The sequence below is a fragment of the Aspergillus brunneoviolaceus genome, assembly GCF_003184695.1.
Source record: "Aspergillus brunneoviolaceus CBS 621.78 unplaced genomic scaffold BO95scaffold_60, whole genome shotgun sequence".
Lineage (NCBI taxonomy): Eukaryota > Fungi > Ascomycota > Eurotiomycetes > Eurotiales > Aspergillaceae > Aspergillus > Aspergillus brunneoviolaceus.
Genome location: NW_020290790.1, coordinates 29,254 through 51,903, shown reverse-complemented (window position 1 = coordinate 51,903; position 22,650 = coordinate 29,254). Strand labels below are relative to the sequence as shown.

Sequence of the window (22,650 nt, the reverse complement as noted above, 5' to 3'; positions counted from 1 at the left end):
AAACTGTGTTCTTCGTGGGTCGCCATCTCGAGGGCAGAATATACAAACCGCTCAATTTTGGATGCCTCATACACTGTGCATCTCCAAGCCCTTTGTGCTATGAATGTAACCCTTTTTCGAAATCTACATAAAGAATTGTAAAGTAAATTACTAGGGCGTCCGTACACTTCCGACGTACGAGATGTCCTCAAATTGCGGTCGTCGCGGCATGTTTCAGGATCTAGTTCATTATAGGAGATATAATCTGAGATACCAAGGATAGTGAGCCTAGATTCCACTTCCAGTGACACATTTGACACTAGGGATCCCCAGACACCTGATGGGGACTACAACACTCTAGTTGCAGAGAGGAAGAAGTAGGCAACCCTTGGGCAACATGAGTGGGAATATTGGCTCTAACGGCTCGATACGCCTGGCTAAGGCGCCAATGAACTTACCTCAGCGCGACAGACGATGCTAATGTTTTGTCGCAACTCAATAGGCATGCAGCATCTGCAGGAGGAAAAAGCTTAGATGTGATGGCAATCGGCCTGTGTGCCTCATGCAAACCATTCAATCTACCTTGCAAGTATGAAGCCCGAGCACGGCGGCAGAAAACCCATTGGTAATTCTTTCTAATGATTGGAAGGTCATGGACCCCTGCTTCTTATTCTTTCTGGTGACAGCGACATGCGTGACATCGAGAAACGCGTCGAATCACTGGAAGGAAGGTTACAACAGTCATTCAGAGCCAAAAAACCACGACTCGATTCACGCAGCGAGGATCTGTGCAGTTCCAACAATGAGTTGAAGTAGACCCTACAAGCACTCGTTCTCCCCGGGATGAGGTCACCAATACGGCCTTACAGTCGGTCTCCTGAGTCCCGGTAGGGATGGAAGACGGAGGTGACAGATCTCATGCTATTCAAAGCTCGTAGTACTCCTGCATGGTGTCAAACTTGACGTCTGTGGGGATCCCCATCGACTGCAGGGGACGAGTGGCATCGATGGAGCCATGGAGTTGATACCAGACGTTGAGAACCTTGGTCTAGTTGATCGCTGTCGCTCGGCCAGCCAACCCTTTCCTAAAACCTTGCTCGAAGTCCCGATCGAAGAGTGAAGTCAGCGCATTCGACCCATCCAGCGTGGAAACATCCTCTCCGTTGATGTAGGTGGTGAACGTCGAGCCGAGACACAAGCCGGCATGGTCCGTGTCGACCGCCACCGCGCTCTCGCGGACGGGTCTTTCGTCGCGCAGCTCGAGCAGTTCGTTGGCTGCCAGACCGCACATCGCGTGCAGAGCAACAGCAACCACGGAGGCCTTGATCGGACCGGGGATCGTAGGTTCAGAGCCCCCGGTGAAGCTGACTGTATCCCATGCGGGGCGGTCCTGGGTGAAGCCAGGGGTGCTCGAGGCCAGATACTCGAACGCAGGTCGGGCGTCGACCGGAACCGGGAAAACTTCCTTGTCGGTGAAGGTTCTAGGGCCGTAGATGTCGGTTCCGGGGATAGTTGGATGAGATGCCATCGTTGCTAACATAAAAGAGCCGTGGCGGTGGTGTAACTGGTTGGAAGTTTAAGGGCCGAACGAGAGGATAAAATACTTCTTATAACTTAATCTCAATTTTCGGCTACTACTGTCAGTGTACATCGGGCTTTTGTCCCCCCTTTTCTATTCTCTTGCTCTCTTAACAAATAATGCAATTTCACGGTTGGTATATTTCCACGGACCGTGGAGCTCCACGGGCCCGTAACTCCACGGCCCGCGGGGCTTCTTTTGCCGTGAACTGTAGAGACATTAGAGGTCTTAAGTACTTCCATGGTTTTCATGGCAGATACCCGGTAAACCCGGAATTATTCCAGGGCAGAATTAGGTTTGGCTTTGTGGACTTCTTCCTTAAAGACCTGCTGTTCCTCTGACGAGATTAATTCGAATACCAGCCAGCCACCTGTCCTTGAACAATTCTTGTTTTCATTATCCTAGGATTCCAAGGATCATGTCCCGCCAGATGAATATTCGTCCTGTTCGAGTTGCCAACCGCTCCGGTTCTTACGGTCTGCATCTGAATGTCTAGAGCCGTGAAATGCTCTCCTTGTGATCTCACTCGTGTAGGTGACCCTGCATATGAGATGTACCGCCAGGCGACGATGGGTGATGTTGACTTTCTCACCGGCGACTACCTCACAGGTAAGTTCACAACGAACTTGAACCACGGTTACATTTCCACAAGCTCAGACGAGAAACCAAATAAGAGGTCAATCTCGCGAACAACGCCAAAGGCTGGAGGGAGGGAAATCACCCCGGCTACGAAGAGACGGCCTGGGAAGGAATCCGACAGACCATTAATGTGATCGCAGAGAAGAGAATTCGCGTGGTAACCAACGGCGGTGCTCTCGACCCGAAAGCCCTGGCCTTGAAAGTTCACGCATTGGTAGTTATCGCCTAGGAATCCTTTTCTCTCCAAGAAGCCCTCGTAACCAAAGTCAAATATTTGTCCACTGCAGGTCTCAGAGAAAGGGTACAAATTGACGGTGGCATACGTCTGCGGAGATGATCTATATCCCGACCCGGGGCCGCACATGCCGACGACGAAGGAGGAATTGCATCATCTGGACTCGCGCAACCCATCTGTCAGACCTCCGGATTTGACGTACGCCTTCCTGGACGCCCCGTAAAAGAAGATTCCCATGATCTCCGCCTATGCATATCTGAGAGCGCGGGGGATTGTGGATGGTCTCCGACGTGGAGCGGACATCGTCATCTGCGGCCGGGTGGCGGATGCAAGTCCTGTCATCGCTGCCGCTTGGTTCTGGCGTGGTTGGTCTGAGACGGACTATGACCTTCTAGCGAAATCTCTGATTGCGGGGCATCTGATTGAATGCTTTGCCTATGTCACCGGCAGAACTTTCGCTGGGTTCGACGGATACGACCTTAATAGCTTGGTGGCACCGGGGTTCCCGATTGCCGAAATTGCAGATGACGGTTCTTGTGTCATCACGAAGCACCCACACACCAAGGGCATGGTGAACGTAGTTACTGGTCGGTGTCATTTTCTGTATGAGCTGCAGGGAGATACCTATTTCAACAGTGATGTCAGCGCCTTCGTTGGCGACGTCTGCGTCGAGGTGGTGGGCCAGGACCGGTGAGATGAAAGCATCCCTTTTTTAAAGTGATCAGACAGCAAAGAAGCATTCTCAGATCAATCACTTGCAGAGTTCGGGTTTCTGGAATCAGGGGGTCTCCGCCTCCTCCAATCACGAAACTCGCGGTGTTCTACGAAGCAGGGTTCGAGGCTGAAGTACTTCTGAACGCGACGGGTTACGCCACCTCTCAGAGGTAGGATTTGGTGGAGAAGCATGTCCGCCACTTTGTGCCACGATCGGAAATGAAAAAGGTTGAGACACTGGAGTTTCAGCGGTAAGAAGCAGCCATCACTCCTCAGTACCTTTTTAAAGAGTCAGTGCGTGTATCTAATCTGGATCTGATCGACCCAACGATGCCAAGAGGGCAAAGGCTCCAGCCAGGTTCGGTGTCGAAATCAATGGACGAACATTCTACCCTTGTCCCTCGAAAGCGCTCTCTAACGACCTAATCTCTCCGGTAGACTCGAATCTACTTCTCTCGGGGAAGCTTTACAGTTCCAGCTACGGAGATTTTCACAAACCCGCTGGTCGCTGGTCTGCCTCGGAGTGCCAAACCTCATACCTTGTCCAGACGAGTGCCGGAGGTTTGGATCACCCTGCAGGGTCCCGCGGGCCGGTCCGAACCCGACCACGGGAGCTCTAGTATCTGAAAGAATCATGAAAAATGGAAGTAACGATAGACAAGCCCCAGTTTTGATCCTGGACTCCTAGCACATGGCTACGACTTCATAGCCTACGGACGCCTGCCTTGGGGGCCTGAGGCCACAGACCATGCAGGGAGAGGTGCTGCTGAGTCAATCGTCCTTCGCTTCGATAGTTAACTAACTAGCGGTTAACTACCTGCAGATGAATAAGCTAGGTGCTCTTGTATTCTAGATGACTTCGATAGAGGCACTGCCACAGTCACTCCGCTAACCTCCGGACTGGCTGCAGGTCCCACATCGTCTTGGCGCTGTCCTATCGCGGTGCGCCGGCCACAGAGTGATTCTTATTCGTTCCATTCTGCGGAGACAAAATTCGATAGTCGATCAGCCACTGCTCCACTTCTTCCTACATTCTCTTCGGGACCGGAGCGAGTTTCTTTTCCCTGAACGGGACTTCGACGCTGACAGGCGGTTGCGATTGCACGCGGGTCACGACAAGACTCAATTGCGCCCAGCTTTCAGGACGACACGGGCTGCTGGCTCTCAATTTGAGGGTAATCTAAACATAAATATCGGGTTGTGCGACTAAAGACCATATCATTACAGAAAGTTAAAGGAAAAATGGTCATTGGAAGGGTTGTTGCTGCAGCTGGCTAGCGGTCGAGGTATCAACTCGACACACGCCATCGATGAGACAACACTTATTGGCTTGCTTTGGGGCTGGGTTTGTCTACGTAGTCATAAACTCCTAATGCTTGCGGAAAGCTTCAGCCAGTGACTCGGTACCGCAATTTGCTGTTCCTTTGCGGAGATGTGCATGATTAAAAGGTGCGACTATTGACATGCCAAGACAGCCACACGAGCCCTCCTCGACATATCATAGAGCTTGACTGGAGGTGTTGGGCATCGTGCATCATGCACACCCACCCCACCTGGTACGATGTAGGGCTCGGCTATCGCCGAATCTGGTCAGGTGATTCGAGGTGTTTGTGGATGCCCAGCCGTGTGTGGCTGGCTCACTGAAAAGCAGACTTGAAGACTTCAGCCAGCCAGCCAAATGAGTTCAACCGGTCTCAAAACAGTCTTGGGCACCATGCCTGCGTCACAAGCGAGAGCCTGGTTTGCATTGTAGTCATGGCTCTGTGGTGCCGCGTGTTCGGGGGTTGTCTTCGGCGGCTGCCTTAGGACAAGCAAGCGCAAGAACGGCATTCAGCTGTGGCTGAGGCGCAGCGGTCCAGAACTTAACTTGGAGGGGCTGGTCCCGTTGATGGGATTGATCGAGATCCCCAGGCTGGTAGCCCCTACACCTGAGCGCCCATGAATGAGTACGTGTCTTGGTGAGTATAAATACCACGGCAAGCTACTGTGCTCGCCCATCATTCATTCCAACACCGCATCTAGTCTCAGGCTTCTGTTTTTAAAGAAGTCAAGCTTTCATCGGCTGACCATCAAAATGACTATTGCTCCTGTTCCACACGGTCGTAAGTAGCGCAGTATCAAGTCTCTTCTGGAAGCCTGTGATCTCTAACTTGTGTGAATATAGAGCCCAACAATATGCCCGAGTCGCTGCAAGAGGCACAGGCGGCCGTGAGCCAGAACCTAGCAGCCATCGACCAGGCTGTTCAGGACGGTAACATCCAATTGGCCGACGAACTCAAGGCCAACCACCAGGCTCTGTTCCAGAGATGCAAGGAAGAAGCCGAGCGACATGGTCTTACGTCTAAGCCGACTGCAGAGCAACGGGAGGTCTCGGCAAAAGCGTCCCAGCAACACGGTACGTCTTTCCCCAAAAAGCCGCACGCTTTGTCCCCAATATGAGCTCTTGAGGCCAAGTGGAGAGTGCTCATGCATCCATTCCTTCAGACCAGGAAGCTTCCACCTCAGCCGACGACGTTCAAGCTGAGCTCAAGCAAGCCGCAGACGACTTGCACAAAGCCAACGAGGCTGGCAATGAAGATCTCGCGCACGAGCTCCACGCGAAGATTAAGAGGTTGCGGCACCAGGCGCCCGCGGGCGGGGCGACTGGGATCCATTCACAACTGTCCGATGGCACGGAATTGTGGATAGAAATCCATAACTGCCGCCCAGGGACAACTCTCTACAATGCTCACGACTGGGATGACGTGGAAGGAGATTGGAAGTCGGGCTCCGCCGGTAACTATGGGTATGGCGACGTATGCTACCTGCACATGAAAGGGGATTTCTCGGTTAGATGCCGGACCTATTGGTCCTGGAGCGACGGGAGCGGCCGAGCCTCGTGCTACTGGTCTTATGGGAGTTTCAACGCCGGAATCACTTCTGGCCACAGCGTGCAGGATGCCTCCGAGTGGAACGACGGTGGTAGCTCCTACCATACCTGGGACGGGGGGACTGTGCGGTTCTATCTCACCTAGTGTCTTACTTGATGGAGTACTATATGTGTATGAGCGAATCCATCGATCCTGGTCAAAAGGATATCTTGACAACGGACACCCTCTCCAGGGGAACATTGCTTGTCACGCTTAGTGCGCATTAGCACCGGCGAGCCCGCTGTCCAGCTCTATCTACCCTAGCCCCAACTCGAGGTTATGGTAGCGCATTATCAAAGAATCATTGCAGAACGTCTCTTATTAAGCGTTCTTAGGGTTCTTCGGGACTGCAGAAATTACTGTTGGCGTCATTTTAGAGGAAGTACTAATGAGTGTCTTAATACCAAGAGATTTCCTTATAAGGCTGATTGACTAAAGCATTGGGGTGTTAGTCTTACTTTACTATCGTGGCGTACACTACCAGTAATTACGTGTGTAGTATCAAGCATGCAGTGAGTGTCAATAACAACTGCTAGAGACCTATTGACAGCAGGCAAAGCCTCCGCCCTCCGGCTTCGTCAAATTACCGCGACTATTTTGTAAGCATCTTAGAAAGCGAAAGAAAGGTTCTCTAAGGGAGAATCAAAGTTCATGAGTCACGGAAAGGCTCACCTCCTTGAACTAAAGAAATGGAGACTTTTAACCCACCGACAGTGAACAGTAGTGGCTTGGCAGTATGCCCCAAATTTTGGACTTTATAAATTTGTACCATGCAAGGCGGTGAGGTAGCGCACATGGATATTTTTCATTTCCCTTTTGATTTCGGTATCAACATAACACACTGCCCGCAACTGTTTTGCAGCGATCGAGCCGGTCGGTATCAACTACATACTTACCCATCTTGGCAGCCCTGTATCTTTTTCTTCGGAAGTACACCAAAGAACTTGATCCCAGTCATGTCTCTGTTCCTCAACATCCCGGTTGAGCTGCGGAAGCTCATCATCGAACATGTGCTCTATACCCCGCTCAGCCCGCCCGTGGCCCCTTGTACATCCGATGGGGTCAAATACCGCGATATGAGTTACAAAGCATGGACCTCGGGAGTGTATTACACGCAGAGGAACAAGCCCAGCTCGTCAGATTGTCTATCGCTTCTTCTCACCAATCACCAATTATCCACCGAGACTCTCCACATCCTCGAGCACAGGAGAGTTGACCATACTCTCGATATCTCTGTCAAAGATGACTTGGAGCTCTACCTGACGTGGCTGTCCGTGCCCTGTCTCACAACCCATGTCTCGACCCTCTACGCGAACGTGCGTCTGTTCGGTCACATCATCGAGCAGCGCACCGCGCGCTGCCAACTGGGCGATGGCGGCCGGCTAGGCTTCCACTGGTCCTTCTACGCGGCCCTGGAGCGGTTCCTCCGCTATGGTCCCGTGGGGGAGAAGAAGCGCGAAGGGGAGGAGCCTGATGCTGAGTCTTCCGCTCATCGATGTCGCGACGACACGGAGGATTTCCAGGATCGAGGGGTCGCGATCAAAACACTGGTCCTGGACTTCCAGTCGGCAGAGCTGGAACTTTCTTTCCCGCCCGAAGATGTTTCATACAAGCATTGGCGGTGGTGGCATTGCGGTCGAGACATGAGGAGTCCTAGCGCAGGTTTGGAGCCGTTGTCGTCGTATAAAACGCGTCCCCAGTGGCTTTGTCAATATTTGAGGATGGAGATAGGAGGTCTCCTCAAAATGAGCTATCACACTGCAAGGTACGGACAGCCTCTGTACGAGCATATTGAGACCATCCGGATGCTTGTGGACGGGCAGCTGGTTGACGAGCTCGACCTTGCTGCTTGGTTGGCTCGTCTACATTTTACCGATCCAGGGGACACGATGGGTCATCTGGTCAGAGAACAGAGGCTATCTAGCTTTGAGGAATGGAAGACGGAGACTTGGTCCTTGAGGAAAGAGCGTGGACTGTCTGTGATATGGCCGTCAGATGATGGTAAGCTAGGGCCAGGGGAGAACAATTAATCTGTGATCTGGGATTGGGGAGGGGTGAAAGCCGACGGTAGCCTGCTAGGGCAAGTAGGTTTTCTGGGGCGCCAGAAGCACCCAAGAGGGAATCTACTATCGGCACCCGCCGTCCCTCTTAAACCACCCTTGTTGAACCCTAAAAGCAAGGCCATATTCTAAACCTCTCCCCACTAGTAACGAGTCTACACTTAGATCTTTCCTGTAAAAGCAGAACCATGTACAGCCATTTCGGCGTTCCTAAGAGCGTTCCCAAGACAAGCACCTCGGATATTAAAATTAAGAGTCGGCAAATCCCGCGCAGACTGAGACATGGGAGGTGGGCTCACTAATCACCTGCATTAGCAGACGTTCTACGTGGAAACTAAATCCCTAAAGCATCAGAAAGATGCATTAGTTGGCCGGAGCAAGGGCTGTTTGGCTGGCGACATGGTCAAAAATTGTACCTGCTGATGCTACCTCATGCATCTCGTATTGCGCATTACCCACAGAGTTCGATGGCTGAGGTTGGGAGTGTCCCGTGGACAGGCTAGATCAGAGAAAGCAAGCTGAATACTCTGATTAGATTCACATATGTCGCAAGCTATCAAAATTACCTCTTCTGAGCTGCGATCCGGATTGTACGCTGTAGGTGGTTGCACTACACAGGCAGCCCTAGAAGCCTGGACCGGAGCAGGTCTCCATGGCATCCATGAATTGCAAAGTGATTTCGTGGGTTGGCTAAGGCAAGCCAGGTGCTGCGGTTGAGTTAAGGGTGAGATTTTAGCGTCAGGGCAAAAGTCAACAGCATGCATCTAATACAGCTTTGAGCTTTCAAGGCTAGTCTTCTGAAAGCCAGTAATATCATGCTAGTGGGTGTAATATCTCAGCTACCACACCATACCTGCATAGATCTTTATTGGACCCTGTTATACTCAGTTGATCACCAACCTTTCTATGATAGATACAGCTGCTGGTTGGTTTGCAAGGCTGCATGCACCCGGATAGTCTGATCACCGATCAGTAATCAGCTTGAGTCAGTAACTCGAGCTCACAACTTCAGGTACAGAAAGACCCCGCACGCCAAGCCAATACTTCAGGTTTCGTCGGGGTCGCCGCTTACCTGAGGTCTGCCCTTGGCTGGAACCTGTCCTCTAAACTCTGTCCCTGACACACAGGGTCTGCGCTTGTCTCACACAGAGACCAATCTCCAGCTGTGCCAAGCGCGTGGCCCCGCAGAGTATCTGCAGAGTGCATGCTATGCAACCTTGGAGGTGGGCTCTTCTCCTTTCTTTTTTCTTCACTTCCTCGCGCACAGGTATAAATTGTGCTGAGTCTCTGCTCAATGGATACGCCTCACTGGTGAATTGTATTGTACATACATCATGTATATGATGCTGTTCATAGCGCTGCTGTTCGGCCTCGCCGCCGGCCAAGATGGTATGCCCGCCCTCTAGCCCTAATCCAGTTACTCGTATCAATCACAGCTGACTGATTGAAACAGCCACCACCAGCGGCCAATGGCTCATCACCCTCAACACCTCGATCTTCTGGCCTACATCCACAGACTACTTCTACGGACCTACAACTGGCCCCGATGCTGCGGTAGTCACCTGCAATGCGGCTTGGATCGAATGGGCCAGTCGTTCCTTGGAGCTCCGCTCCCTTGGCCCAACCGCGACGATTGAGTCCACCGGATCGTACGCCACCAGCGCCGGGGCCTGCCGCACCTCGGTGACCCCCGAAGCCTGGTCCAACACCCACACGGGCCCTCTTACCACCCTCTGCGACGGGATCCCGCGTGCGGTGGGCCCGCGCGAAACTGCGACCGAGTACTTCCCCGACGCTAGCAGTCCCTGCTCCGAAGGGTACCAAACCTTCACCGAGACCGAAACCCTATACCGCAATCCCCCGGACCCAACCCCAGACTGCACCCTGCAGACTAGCGAATGCATCCCCATTTGGTCCACCTACTCTGAATTGGAAGCCTCCTACTACGAGACCATCACCGCGGCACCCCCAGGCGACACCAACAGCCCGATCCCGCCGTACTCGTGCCCGTCAACCACACGCTCCTATCCGGAGGAAAACCCCTGCTCAGCGTGCCACTTCCTCCCCGGCACAGCCACCCTTTTCTACTGGCCCGTGACCACCGCCGACGGTGACCTGTGCCAGCAAAACGGGACCACCGTCTCTCCCTCCGGGCCCAGCACCGCCATCGTCAACGGCGAGACCTTCATCTCCCCGACCGTCTACCTCTCCTTCACCTCCATCTACGCCTGGAGCAACCGCCGCGCCCACCCGGGCTCCCAGTGCGGCGTCTCCCACAGCAACGAGATCCTCTCCATCAACCCGGCCACCCTGTCCTCCGTCCGCAACCACCGCAACGCGAAATACCCCACCGTGGGCACCGCCTACCCCTTCAACTTTGCCGAGTTCATGCCCCACCACCTGGAAGGAAGGGGCAACGACAACGACACGCAGTCGCTGATCCCCTGGCCGCAGTACCGGGGCGGCCAGCAGTGCCCGCTCTACGACCCGAGCTGCACCATCATCCGCGACGATTATCGGCCGTGGGTGCTGCTGCCCGAGGAGGTCCGGCAGATCGACCCCGGCTGGTCGGTGTGCGACGAGAGCTGGTATATCCCGCCCGTGACCATGGTGCCGTTGGATCGTGAGGTCATCACCGTGACCGCCACGCCGGAGCCGGACGCGGACGCGGACGCGGAGGTCCAGGGGTTCTTGCGGGTGGCGGCGGTGCCCGGAGAGGGTCCCGCGGCGGCGACTCCGGCGCCGACGGAGTTGGGGTGGTGAGTGAGCCCTCCGGCGGGGGCTAGGGCTGCCCTCCGGCGCTAGCTAGGTGACCCTCGTCTGCGCGAACTCGGATGCATGTATAGCACCTACCTGTCCTTTATGAAGTGAAAACACTGGTATTGATATCTAAATATCGGCGATTGGCCTGCCCTTACCTAGCTTTTGGATGATCAATATTGGAGTACCAAATATGAGCACGGAGCTTAGTATTGGGAGTTTTCCATCTTGAATTCGGATACCGTGGGAGCAGGACACTGGCCAAACCAGAGGAAGACAAACGTAACCGGTTCATTTTCCGATTGAAACTCAGGTCGTATAGGCTTTGTTATGGTACTCTCGGCGCTGTGATTGTGTTTGTGGGTTGCTGCTGTCGAGCCCTTCACAAAATGCGCCTGTAAACATATACCGAGATGCAATCTTGATCAGTCACGGGTGTTACACGGACCATTTCGCTCTTGCTCCACAGTCTACTGCGAATCGCTGTAATCGTCTGATTGCAAAGATTGAAAATTGGCATGCTTCCAGGCCAGACAGACAGGGAGTAGAACAAAAGCAGTTAAGAAAAAGAGATTGGCTGCGGAATAACTCCAAGTTATGACCCCCCAGGTTGTAGTCGCCAAGCAATGGCCTTATTCTTGCTGCACACTTTGTGCGGATCAGAGATAAGGTCCCGCAACAGAGGGTCCACATAACAAGCTCGACCGGATGAGAGGAAAAAAGACAAAAACAAATGACCTACGCAGGGCTCGAACCTGCAATCTCTTGATTCGTAGTCAAGCGCCTTACCATTGGGCCAGCAGGCCAGCTGTTGATGTCTGATTGGATCTTTAGTCTCATGATCCAGTATATAGTTCTGGCCCAGACCTTGTATCAAGGCCGGCAGCAACCTTGTTGAATCAAGAGATACAGATGTAATATGACCATTCACCGTCACTCTTCATGTAAACATAGACTTTTGAGGGTCGCGTGTGATCCATCGTAAGAATCGGCACCAGAACAGGTTTGCACTTTTGTAAACCCGAGGATGATAATTTTATACAATATACTTCACCTCGGTAACTCCCTACAGCGCTGGGCTGAACATACAGCGAGCAGGACTATGTATCGGAACTCCAAGACAGTCCAAAACATTCCACCAGAAAACTTTGTATTGATCTCAAGATCTATTCCACAGACCGAGAGCAAGGGAAATATCGTTTAAGAAACGACCCATACTTAGAACAAGCGATGTCCCGCCTACCCTACCCCAACTACCACACCCTGCACGCCAAATCCTTTCCCACTCTCAACATCATCAAACTGCTGTTCCATAGTGCCGCCACCGTCGACCACTGGACCGCCCTAGGCAATGCACAATTCAAACACCTGTCCCTCGCAGACCGCGACCGCGAGCTGGTGATCATGCTAACGACAGCCAAATTCCAGTCGACCTACGAATGGACCCACCATGTGCCCGTGGCTGGAGTCACCAGAGCACAGCAGTACGCGCTGGCAGCATCATCGAAACAGTTCAGCTACTTCATCTACGGGAAACATAGTCCCGAGGCGGGGTTCAACCCGAGAGATCTTGCGCTCCTGACGTTTGTGGAAACCATCATCTAGTAGCCGGAGGTCGGCGACGAGCTGTGGAAGCGTGTCAGGCAGGAAATTTCGGAAAGGAAGATTGTGGAAATTATCTCGCTTCAGGTTCGTCTCTTCTGTGTGACAAGATGGCAGGGCAAAGTTGTTGATTGGGTTCTAGAAATTCTGCTATGCGTTTTCGAGGTTGGATTACTGTTCTGGAATGTGGGTTTGGGGAGTGGACTCAATCTAAGATTTGATATATGTCTCCCAGTGCCCGAAAGGCTGCGCAGATATGTGTCACAGACAGGTGGGATGGGACCAGGGCACGTGAATATGGCGGTGGACAGAGGAGGTGATGGGGAGTCAAACTGCCACTATTGAAGCAATTCTCTCTTGTGAACGAGCACAACGCCATGTTCTGCACCGCGCTTGTGGTGACATACCGTAGCGGCAGACGGCAGACCTTGCAGTGGCCACCGCGGCAGAGCGGCTCGCTCCCCGCCACCAAAAAGGCAGCCCTAATTGATGCTCAGACTGTTGCTCTGCTGTACACTTTGAAGTGTGACTGATCTGACACAACTTTCTTGGCGAAAGTGGGGCGCAAAGGAGGAATGCGCGCCCAGGGGACAAAAGGCTTTCTCCACTACTGTAAGTTAGATGAAGTGAAACAAACGCAAGTCATTTACATATACTCGGATGCTCACCTGTCCCGGGCAACTCAGGAACTCATTTACAATAGCCCTAAGCACGCGAGTTCCTTATCTTATGTGTTTCCTGTCAAGGGCCCGACTCATTCTCAACAGGCAGAATCGAGACACTAAACCACTGTTGCCTAGCTAGCTTAGTAATCTCCCCTCATCATTTTCTGGAAATTGAATTTTGTTTTGGTCAATCTCTAAGAAGCCCGTTTGCTTCGATACAAGCGGCAAGCCAAGATGACAACCATGACGCCTCCATCCTGGCTGCTCCCCAGCCTCTTTGAATTCTCTCGTTTCCGCGGGACTGCACCTCCGACATGGCAGGTGGTCTTTATCTGCCCCATGGAGGAAACAGAGCGTGTTGCGATGATGACAGAACTCAGCTCCGTGGATGAAAACTGGCCAGATCGTCCTTCGACGGAACTGCGGCAGATGGTTGAGATCCCTTGGTTGATGGACTGCGTGCCGCCAACATCGGTGATCTTCATGATACTCAGGAATGATCCAGTCATATTCATCGACGACCAGTCTCGCATAGATCATACAGCGATCATCGCCTGGAAGGCGTCCAAGGAATCCTCCCCCGAAGCTGCGCGGGTGCCGCTCAGCCGGGCCAATATGCTGCTAGCCGTGGTGGCTGAGGGTGGCATACTACCACCGACATACCCCCGCATCCAGCCCGAGCGGAGCCAAGAACCGACATTCAAGGTAATCCAAGACCCATGTTGCGACCATGAATCAACGGAACCATGCTAAGAGAAGGCTATAGGAACCCAACGGCGTCCTCCCACCGCATCTATCAGGGCTACAGCTCGACCCGTCCACCCCAACTCTGATCTCACTCATCCATCTCCCGCCAGTCGTCCAGGAGAACCTCGAGACGATGATCGGCCATCAGACCATCATCCACAACTGGCCGCCCCACCAAGAGCCCTGTTCCCGCGCGCAGCTCTACCGCATGTTCCAGGCGCTGAAGATCCGCCATCCAGAGATCGACGAGGCCTTCGCGCTCTTCATCGACGAAGACGACGAAGGCTACCACGTCGTCCGCGCCAGGGGCGCCAGCGGGTACAGCGTGTTCGACCCGCGGGACAAGCGCCTGGAGCTGGGGATCCTACCCTTCGAGAAGGTCCAAGACTTCTGGACGGCCGCCTGGCACCCACACTCCCGGACCCCAAGCCGCATGCCCCGGGGCCCCTACCGCTACAACCCGGCCATGTACGACCTGCACGCCCACAGCGGCGGCGGGGAACCCATCGTCGACCCGGACGACATCGCTGGCAGCCTGGGCAGCGACGTGATCTTCGTGCTCGAACGCATGACGCCATCCGAGCTCCGCCAGATCCGCACGGAACTGTTCCCGTGCCCCGACCAGGAGTACATGTGGGTTGATGTCGCGGACCGACTGGTCTCCCCGGATATGCAGGGCCTGCTGGCGTACTTCGAGACCTCGGGGGAATTCGCCCACCGCAACAACCGCCCGCCGCTGCAGTTCCTGGCTGTTGACCGCCGAACGCTGGCGGATGCGATGGAGCCGACCGATGAGCGGGAGGACTGGGAGGCTATCATCGTCGCGTCGCACGAGGGCGGCGATGTCTGGTTTCATGACGGGGCGGGTCGTTCGTTTGGACACCTCTCCACGGGGTATGGGTACGAGCGGAGGAGTCTGGAAGAGGCGGAGGGGGTCTATGTGAATGTGAATATTGCGAACATGAGCTGGTCAGAGATGTGTGAGCGGTCCCCGGTGGTCCATTGGAGTGCGTACCGGGCGTGGGCGGAGAATCCTGAGACGGGAAGCTTCGCGCGGTCTTTCGGCCCGCAGGGGATGCACGTTTCTGAGTCAGGGTGAGAGCGTTAGTTAAAGGATAATTGAAATCGCATTATCATATTCTCATTCACTTCGAGGTTTCTAACGAGGTTACAGCCTATGTGGACAGAGGAGTTCGTGCTTTTCTGCTCGAACACTGGTGCTTAGGGCTGGTTTACCGCTCACACCGACTAACAATGTAAGGTACAGGAAAGGTGTCATACAGTAGTGTGGATCTCAATGCAAAGAGTTTGTAAGCAGATCTCTAGATACACTACTCAAGCACCTCGATTCAATTCTAATCCTGAAAGCTATAACTATCGTCTAGAGCCCCAAAGCAACGTTGGTAGCAATTGCTGTTGGAGAATACCTGCAATCATATGTTTCCAAAGTCAAGACATCTGAAAGCACTTGGTGGATATTGTTATAAAAATGATAACATTGGATTAAGAAACACTGCTTCTTACAATAGCTATTCTTTTTCAATGTAAGTAGTATCTGGCATACGATGAGTGTGCTTAGTGGTTACCATCCAGTATTGCGGGTGGTATAGTTGACCACTAGCGGCCAACCGACCAAGGGCTTCACATCACGAACAAAAGTTGTAAAACACCTTTTACTTGAAGCAAGCAATTCAATATCCGCCACAGAGCGAGCAATGCCGTGCTATGTTAGAAGCCACGAAGAAGTGCCAATTCTCGATACACCTTGTCACCCTCTTTCCCATTGATCAATGCTTCAGCGGGGGTCTCCAGCCTCCGCAGCTTCAGACCCGCAGACATGACCCAATCCGTGAACGGCGTGGGTGTGGAAGTCCGTTGCCAGTGCCAGTTAGTCTCATCGTCCACATAAATGACCAAGTCGTAGCATTCGAGGTATCGGTCCACGAACGCCCGGCGGTAACTGTCGCCTTCGGATAGCCAGCCGTACGCCTCCCGCCACCGGACCGGCTGGCGTATGACCTCCGGACAGCAAACGAACGGCCTGGCCGATGGCACAATCGCCCCGGCGTCGATCAGCCGCTCCAGATCGCCCAGCGTGATGGCCCCATGCTCCGCCGCCGGCTGCGACCAATATGCATGGCTGTATGGGATCCCCGGCACCGACCAGCACCAGTCTGGATCCAGGAACCGGATGAATGAAGTAGGCGGCTGGTGCAGCAGCATCCTCCTCCAGCTGGCTTCAGGGCGCAGATACGCCTCTTCCCGTTTGCGGGATCTCATCTTCGGGAGATGGTGTCTTTCGTTCCCGGGTCGCCGACGCGAGTCGAGTACGCGGACGAAGAATTCGTCCCATATCTGGTCCCGCACCAGTGGGTTCTTCAGCCCCGGTTCACCAATTGCGGCGCGCGGGAGGCTGGGGCGGAAGAACAATGCTCTCTGGATTCGGCTGGATTGTTGGATGACATTGTACCAATGGCGACAGACGCGAGATGACAAGAGCAACTCACGCATGTTGAAATGAAGGAGAATAATCTCTAGTAACTCTGGGATCAGGAAGAATCTGCATCGCTGTCTTTGCCTTTGGAAAAGGGCTCCCCATAGTCTTCTTATAACTACGAAGAACGATTTCATGTTTGCTGATGCAGTAGGTTAAAGAAACTGTCGAAGGACACTTTGAGAAGCAGAGATAAGAAGGAAAAGGTTGAACTGTTGGAAGAGTCATAGATGAATGGGCCTTAACGATGACTCGTCTTCCGGATCTCAAATCCGCGTCAGGATTCCATCATCGTCGGTGATCATAGTGTTGAGAGCGCAACCATGTGTCTGTTGAATACAGTGTTCCTTAGGTCAATGTTCCACCTAGATATTAGTACTTCATGTCAAGTGGGGTCATATGCCTGCGACTTCGCCCTTTTCTCGCCTGCCAAGCTCCCATACCTCTCTTGCCAGACCGTGCAACTACACACCCCATTGTGAACTCCTTCCCCACTGTTCCATTCTGCCTATGGCCCATATTTGTAAATAAGGCACTGAAAGCGTTGTATTGACAACTAAGTAATGAGGCTATATCTCTCGGAAAGCTGACGCTATCACATCGTGCTTGGTTCGAATGACGCTGCGATGCTGACTTGGGTACTACCTCGCTCCTTCTGACTACCTGGCGGATATACCACACTAAATCGAATGCTTCGGCCGCTTACCGCTATGTGAAGCTCATAATGAATGCGGAGAGTGGGCACGGTATTCCTCTTGTACCTCGTAGCTGGTCTAATTAGACCCTGATCCCTTAACACGTCTAAATCCGCGACTACCGTCCCAATAGGCACACAGCCTGATGACATGGGGGTCAGTGCAAAGAAAAGAAGACAGACATGTGTCTTTCAAACTCGAAGACCAGCGTTGAGGAGAGTACTTACCCTCGTTTTTCGGATGGCTCTCCGGGTAGTGATCTTCGGCATCGTCTTGCTCGGAATAATAGAGTGTATGATTCACGATCAACGATTCATCAGGCTCGAAGACCTGATGAAAGTTGCCGACGATCCACTGAGATTGGTTCATGATGTCTCCCTGAAAGGAGATAGGGATCAATATCAAGACCTGGCGACTTTGGACAAGCCGGGTTCCATTGGTTCCCTCTCTTACCTTCTTGAAGATCCAGTTGATGCAGTTATAGACGTATCGTTGTCTCACTAAAATCTGGAATTCCGGCCGAACAGCCCTGTGAGCAGCGCACTTTGGATCATATTCTTCACTCTGTGTGTAGCCAATGTTGGCTATGATCTGTCGATGTGGCCCATTGCTTTTATCGATGGCACGATATACGCATCCCCGCGACACTAGGGTTCCGGCCTCGCTGAAGGTCTCAATTAGATCGGACTGGGGCAATCGCGTCTGGGGATGCTCTCGTACCTTTCAGTCGGGAAGATGAATTTCAATCGCAAGGAGGCAAATCGTTCCTTGAGGAACTGGCGAAGAGGCTTGGACTGGGAAAGGCCTCCTATCATGAGTACTTTCTGCTTGTGTTATCGTCCGGTGAGCATCATCGATGGTCTGTCAAACGATCTGGCCGGCAAATGTACCTTGACTACATAACCTTTTCGCCCCGCTGAATCAAGCTGGCCCTGGATAAGGCTGGCTGTTCCCTCCAAGCTTTTCTTGAAATACTCCTTCAGCGTTCGTCTATGATGTACAGATTAGCGGTTGTGTCAAGTGGCCAGCGGGAAGCCTGGGAGGAGGGGGCTGTAAAAACCGAGGAATTGCTACCGCTCCTGTCTTGAAGCCCCTCTCAGGGTCCGCTTTCAAGCCAGGGAGATCAAGATATTCATAGCCATCAAGGCGGTCCTGCGCCAAGTTACAGTTTCTCTTCAGCCTGTTTTCGAAGTCTTGAAACATTCGCTCGATCTCACGCTCTCTGATAATCCCCTGACACAATTTAACGTCGCGCAGACGCTCAGTCAGATCTTGCTCCATCGCCTGGTTGACGTAGACCGAACCGCAACTTGCACCTTCGCACTACAATTAGCCACATCTCTTTGTGAGAGTATGAACAACTTCACCTGCTGGTGGAACAATCTCTTTTAGGCGTAATGGCTTCTCCTGAAGGACGGTGTAGGTGATTACATCCTATGAAGCCGAAGGAATGAGCACAGTGTCGTCTGCCTTTCAGGGGATAACAGGTTTTGAATTTGACTCACAACGGTACCACCTCCTGCGTCGCAAACCATAAAGGCCCCTTCTACCTGCAGTTGCCAACCGATGTCAGTAGCCTTCATTCACGCTCATTGGAAGCCCGAGAAACATGTACGAACCGAGAGCTCGTCCGGGCGAAGCAAAGTATCTATGAGAAATGACGAGGCAGCCTCAGGCTCATGGATCAGGTATAGGTCCAAGTTTGATTCGAGCTGGCTTTCCTCGACGAGATCTGTCAGGATGGTTTCCAGCGCGACAGAGGAGATGAACGAGCAGCCGACAGGGACTGCGACGGACAACTCCACTTCACTGGTGTCATCGAAATCCTCCTCCGCATCTCTGAGTGTATCTATGGTATGCCAAAGGATCGGGCGAAGGTAGTCCTTGACCACGTCGAACACGCTAGTGTGGAGGTTTGCGATGGTGTTCTTCTGCTCTTGTAGGAACTGCTCCTCCAGCCGTTCCTCATCCACGAACAGCAGCTTGGCAAACCGGATCGCACGGCTGGACGCGTCATGTACCCCCGGAGCGTCATCGTAGTGTGCGGCCATCAGCTGGTCGCGCACTCGATAGCCCCACGAGAAGTCATCGTCAGAGTATAGGCTTTCACTGGGCACAAGCGCGCTGTTCTGATACTCGCCTGCATACGGCCACTGACGGATGCATTTGATCTCGTCGTTTGGTACCCTCAGTGGACGTTGACCGGCTGCCAGCTTACAGTAGGCCACCGAGGTGGTCGTAGTGCCAAAGTCTATCCCCACAATGAAGCGTGATTTGTCCTGAGGTGACGCCTGCTTTCGAGTGGATTCAAAGACTGGCTCGGTATCTCCATTGCTCCAAGCGGGGGTTAACGCACGGGGCTGGCCACCTGGTGGAGTCAAGATATCTTGCGTATCCATTTTGATCTGCCTTGGGGTCTTCAAACGGACAATCTTCGACGGCATGCCGATACCTGCATTTATAACCACAGCTCTGCGTTACTCACCTGTCAAAAAGTGATCGCGGCAGCCGCAACCCGGGAAACAGCTTCTGGCTCACCTGACGGTGGGGATTGTTCTGCCCTTTTCTTATTCCATCGATGATAGATACAGACTCAGGGGCAGGCAAGGCTGTGTTGGTGGCAGGGATTATCTGTTAGCGCTGAACACTATCGTGCACTAACCAGCACAGGTTGACTGCGCCGCGGCTTCACGCCTCGGAACCATTGGCCAGGCTGGATGGCCTCTTAATTTGCGATGATACGCGACCTTGTTTTCCCCACTCAGCTTGCATCATGATTTGAAAGCCTGCGCCCCGGTTGGTGGTCCAAGACAAAGGCTCCAGACGAGGCTTTTTTCAGCGGTAAGGCTTTAAGACTTAACGACCTCTCCCAGCTCGCCGCGACCGTCTACGGCAACTGACGAAACCAAGTCAGCAGGCGACAATCATCTCATCTCTCTTTCATGACAATGAGCAGCGAAAGTTCATTATCCTCCCCGATCTCTTTTATCTCTGAGGACTTCTGGGAAGCTGGCTCGGTTGCCCATGGCCGCCATGAGACACGACGCCAAGGGGAATCTCCTCCACCGCCATGCTCGTCGAGGGTCCAAGAGACGGTGTTAAAGATTCCAACAACCAGGAGTACGAGCCAAAAACAACGGAAGGGGCATAAGAAACAGGCCGTGACTGCTAGCCAGAAGTCCGTTGCAGAACAGAAAATAAAACGCGCTGAACCGCCATCCTCGGCCCAACCCACCATCGAGGTTTCCATTCCTCCCGAGGTACATTTACCGTCCACCGGACCACTTTTGCCCTCTTCACCTTGGCTGAAACCTGTACTGCCCAGACCACTAAATTGTCAAACCCCGTGGGTGCCAAGTTCACGAACACAAAACGCGCTGAACAATATCGTACTTCGGCAAAAAAGCGTAAGCACCGGTCTCCCGCTGGCCAGTTCACGGGGAGCCCTAGTGAAAATGATCCAGGGCGTGGACCAACCTGTTTGCTCAAGGGACAGCACCAACTCCTGAAACGGCAGAATGATCTCCTAGTTTTGGAGAATAGTCGCATAACCAAGGAGCTAGCAAAGACCCTGAAAGACCTGCGGCACGCGAACAAGAAACTCAACCAGACCCGAAATCAGTACGAAGAAATGCTGCGAGCAGGAATCCTCCCCCCATCGGAGAATACCGAGGAGAGAATAAATGGAATTTCATCTTTCTTCAGTGCCGAGTTGGAGAAGAGGGACAAGGAGGTGAACCACAAGACCGCGCAAATCAGGGAATTGGAGATGCAGCTCGACTCCTCACGACAATTGAAGCATGTGCTTCGAGATCGAACGGATGGAACCCACCAGTCCATCCCGAACTTCTGGGATGAGATGAAGGTGCTCCAGCAGAATGTATCGAACGCGGCATCCTATCTCTCCCGCGCCGTGTGCAAGGACAAGCTCCGGCGATTGGTGAGCTCAGACGCAGACAGCACGGGCCTGAAGGCACTAATCAAGGAGAGTCTCGCGGACGATGTACACTTGCTCACTTCCTCTCCCAGGGAGGCACTGCGCGCGACCATCTTCACTTTCGTGCGGTCGCGCGTCTTCTATTCCAACTGCTGGGCGGCACTGCACTGCGAGGGCTACATGCTGAGGGGCTATCAACAGGTGATCGAGAATAGCAGTGAGTCGAGCCTTTCACACGTTCAGCAGAGTTGACCAACCTCATTGATGTCGAATCCCCCATCAGCCCCCAACGGAACCCTTGAAGTAATTCACCAGTGCGCCGTTCAGCATATGACGGAGAAGGACCATGTATACCGAAAGTCGTGGGTCCCCGCTCACGTGCAAGAAGTGCAAGATGCATTTATGAAGATCTTTGCCCCTGTGCTGGATCCGACCGAGCCGGAGGGCGTGGAACTGAATCTTGCAGGGTCCCTCGAGCAGCTACTGACGGACGCGTTCCTCTTTCGTGCGAAATGCTTCCCTGTCCGGGGGACGCGTTATGAGCTCGCACATTTCAAGCCGGGGGATGTGTTCGATCCGGACATCATGAAAGTGGCGGAGACGGGCGGGCAGTTGGTGCCTAAATGCCGGGACGAGGGTTTATATCGGGTCAGAGTTTGTACACATGGTGCTATGATGCTTCATCGGGTGGATGAGACATCCTTCGGCGTGGATGCCGTTGAGTCTCTTGGCCAGGCATTCGCCGAGGGCGGCATTGCCTCCGCTGCAGAAGGTAGACTGATCAGTGCCAAAGCGTCAGTTATTCTGCAAGCCATCTCAGACATAGCACAGTGAACCTGGTATGCAGATACAGTTGGAAACACATTTCCCTCAAAGTCTCTCACGCCAATGTCTCAAAAACAGACTTCTGAAAAAGGTATATGGATGCTTACATATGTGTATTCTTTCGGTACGGACAACAAACACATCCAAATTGATACATACTCATTACTAGCAGCTTACACATGATCTATTATTGCAATATATAATTCATCACAACTTCATCGTACTAAACACATCGTGTGAAAATGTAAGTAGTGGATTAGTCGAATCCGTCATTTTCATTCTTCCTTGGTGTATCTACATATTATATTTGCGGTGAGAGCAGGGAATTTGGCATTTGATGAAATTCATTACTTGTGCTTGAAAAGAACCAATACAACCAACTAACCAAAGATGTAGGAATCCAAACCTAATAGTGCTGTACTTCATAAACTAGATCGATACTTACCCTTCTAACCTCGGTGTATATTGTTCTAGGAGTCTGTGTTTTGATCCTTTGTAATATTGTCTAAAAGAATACTATACGAGGCCGTTGAAGCTGACAGATTGTTATTCTGTCTGCTACTGTGGTCTAGTGGTGCTGGCTAAAGTAGAAAATGGTGATTATGTAGCTTTCTACTGGTAGTCTGATTTTTCTGCCCTTCTCCATACTCCATTCTGTGACATCTTGTTGAATAATAAGAGCAAATCACCGTCCAACCTTTCTGACGGTTGTCGGCCTGTCTATATGTCTAGTAAGTCCGTTAAACTTAAAAGGGCCATTGTGTGAGGAAGTCAGAGCCTAGGGCATTCTCTACTGTGGTGAAATTGGTT

At 52.7% G+C, this 22,650-nt stretch overlaps 10 protein-coding genes and 1 non-coding gene across 11 annotated transcripts; 7 read left to right on the top strand and 4 right to left on the bottom strand.

Moving 5' to 3' along the window:
• Positions 1-1,027: 1,027 nt before the first annotated feature.
• BO95DRAFT_516801 (uncharacterized protein) lies at positions 1,028-1,507 on the bottom strand (the record flags this gene model as incomplete). The annotated part of the gene is made up of 1 exon (XM_025591846.1): positions 1,028-1,507. The coding sequence occupies one exon, from the start codon at positions 1,505-1,507 to the stop codon at positions 1,028-1,030; it is 480 nt and encodes a 159-aa protein (XP_025439368.1).
• A 469-nt stretch (positions 1,508-1,976) lies between these two features.
• On the top strand, positions 1,977-3,320 carry BO95DRAFT_466452 (acyclic terpene utilization AtuA family protein; the record flags this gene model as incomplete). The annotated part of the gene is made up of 6 exons (XM_025589214.1): positions 1,977-2,034; positions 2,093-2,167; positions 2,233-2,411; positions 2,485-2,630; positions 2,694-3,122; positions 3,194-3,320. The coding sequence occupies 6 exons, from the start codon at positions 1,977-1,979 to the stop codon at positions 3,318-3,320; spliced, it is 1,014 nt and encodes a 337-aa protein (XP_025439367.1).
• A 1,900-nt stretch (positions 3,321-5,220) lies between these two features.
• BO95DRAFT_434487 (uncharacterized protein) lies at positions 5,221-6,160 on the top strand (the record flags this gene model as incomplete). Its single annotated transcript, XM_025585143.1, has 3 exons — positions 5,221-5,248; positions 5,311-5,541; positions 5,631-6,160. 3 exons carry the CDS (start codon positions 5,221-5,223, stop codon positions 6,158-6,160), a joined length of 789 nt encoding a protein of 262 aa, XP_025439366.1.
• Positions 6,161-6,896: 736 nt separating this feature from the next.
• BO95DRAFT_475576 (uncharacterized protein) lies at positions 6,897-8,417 on the top strand (the record flags this gene model as incomplete). The annotated part of the gene is made up of 2 exons (XM_025589869.1): positions 6,897-8,030; positions 8,312-8,417. Exons 1-2 carry the CDS (start codon positions 7,012-7,014, stop codon positions 8,415-8,417), a joined length of 1,125 nt encoding a protein of 374 aa, XP_025439365.1. The 5' UTR covers positions 6,897-7,011.
• Positions 8,418-9,437: 1,020 nt separating this feature from the next.
• On the top strand, positions 9,438-11,016 carry BO95DRAFT_475575 (uncharacterized protein). Its single transcript, XM_025589868.1, has 2 exons — positions 9,438-9,504; positions 9,569-11,016. Exons 1-2 carry the CDS (start codon positions 9,450-9,452, stop codon positions 10,876-10,878), a joined length of 1,365 nt encoding a protein of 454 aa, XP_025439364.1. The 5' UTR covers positions 9,438-9,449; the 3' UTR covers positions 10,879-11,016.
• Positions 11,017-11,609: 593 nt separating this feature from the next.
• BO95DRAFT_t234 lies at positions 11,610-11,681 on the bottom strand. Its single transcript has one exon. It is a non-coding gene; the product is annotated as a tRNA-Arg (tRNA).
• A 424-nt stretch (positions 11,682-12,105) lies between these two features.
• Positions 12,106-12,647, top strand: BO95DRAFT_484408 (uncharacterized protein; the record flags this gene model as incomplete). The annotated part of the gene is made up of 1 exon (XM_025590342.1): positions 12,106-12,647. One exon carries the CDS (start codon positions 12,106-12,108, stop codon positions 12,478-12,480), a length of 375 nt encoding a protein of 124 aa, XP_025439363.1. The 3' UTR covers positions 12,481-12,647.
• A 542-nt stretch (positions 12,648-13,189) lies between these two features.
• BO95DRAFT_516797 (uncharacterized protein) lies at positions 13,190-15,003 on the top strand. The gene is made up of 2 exons (XM_025591845.1): positions 13,190-13,847; positions 13,909-15,003. The coding sequence occupies exons 1-2, from the start codon at positions 13,377-13,379 to the stop codon at positions 14,986-14,988; spliced, it is 1,551 nt and encodes a 516-aa protein (XP_025439362.1). The 5' UTR covers positions 13,190-13,376; the 3' UTR covers positions 14,989-15,003.
• Positions 15,004-15,617: 614 nt separating this feature from the next.
• On the bottom strand, positions 15,618-16,400 carry BO95DRAFT_466447 (uncharacterized protein; the record flags this gene model as incomplete). The annotated part of the gene is made up of 1 exon (XM_025589213.1): positions 15,618-16,400. The coding sequence occupies one exon, from the start codon at positions 16,398-16,400 to the stop codon at positions 15,618-15,620; it is 783 nt and encodes a 260-aa protein (XP_025439361.1).
• Positions 16,401-16,906: 506 nt separating this feature from the next.
• BO95DRAFT_445576 (Hsp70 family protein) lies at positions 16,907-19,610 on the bottom strand. The gene is made up of 9 exons (XM_025587179.1): positions 18,698-19,610; positions 18,584-18,628; positions 18,446-18,512; positions 18,139-18,394; positions 17,969-18,068; positions 17,799-17,902; positions 17,532-17,742; positions 17,306-17,456; positions 16,907-17,220 (listed from the first exon to the last, which is right to left on the bottom strand). Exons 1-9 carry the CDS (start codon positions 19,475-19,477, stop codon positions 16,979-16,981), a joined length of 1,956 nt encoding a protein of 651 aa, XP_025439360.1. The 5' UTR covers positions 19,478-19,610; the 3' UTR covers positions 16,907-16,978.
• A 416-nt stretch (positions 19,611-20,026) lies between these two features.
• On the top strand, positions 20,027-21,849 carry BO95DRAFT_516795 (uncharacterized protein; the record flags this gene model as incomplete). Its single annotated transcript, XM_025591844.1, has 3 exons — positions 20,027-20,338; positions 20,404-21,232; positions 21,299-21,849. 3 exons carry the CDS (start codon positions 20,027-20,029, stop codon positions 21,847-21,849), a joined length of 1,692 nt encoding a protein of 563 aa, XP_025439359.1.
• Positions 21,850-22,650: the final 801 nt, after the last annotated feature.

Coding starts and splice junctions, on each gene's coding strand:
- BO95DRAFT_475575 (XM_025589868.1), top strand. CDS start 9,450: ATGTATATGATGCTGTTCATAGCGCTGCTGTTCGGCCTCGCCGCCGGC. Junction 9,505..9,568: donor CCTCGCCGCCGGCCAAGATG/GTATGCCCGCCC, acceptor TGATTGAAACAG/CCACCACCAGCGGCCAATGG.
- BO95DRAFT_516797 (XM_025591845.1), top strand. CDS start 13,377: ATGACAACCATGACGCCTCCATCCTGGCTGCTCCCCAGCCTCTTTGAA. Junction 13,848..13,908: donor GCCAAGAACCGACATTCAAG/GTAATCCAAGAC, acceptor AGAAGGCTATAG/GAACCCAACGGCGTCCTCCC.
- BO95DRAFT_445576 (XM_025587179.1), bottom strand. CDS start 19,477: ATGGATACGCAAGATATCTTGACTCCACCAGGTGGCCAGCCCCGTGCG. Junction 18,513..18,583: donor ACGCAGGAGGTGGTACCGTT/GTGAGTCAAATT, acceptor TCGGCTTCATAG/GATGTAATCACCTACACCGT. Junction 18,395..18,445: donor AGAGATTGTTCCACCAGCAG/GTGAAGTTGTTC, acceptor TGTAGTGCGAAG/GTGCAAGTTGCGGTTCGGTC.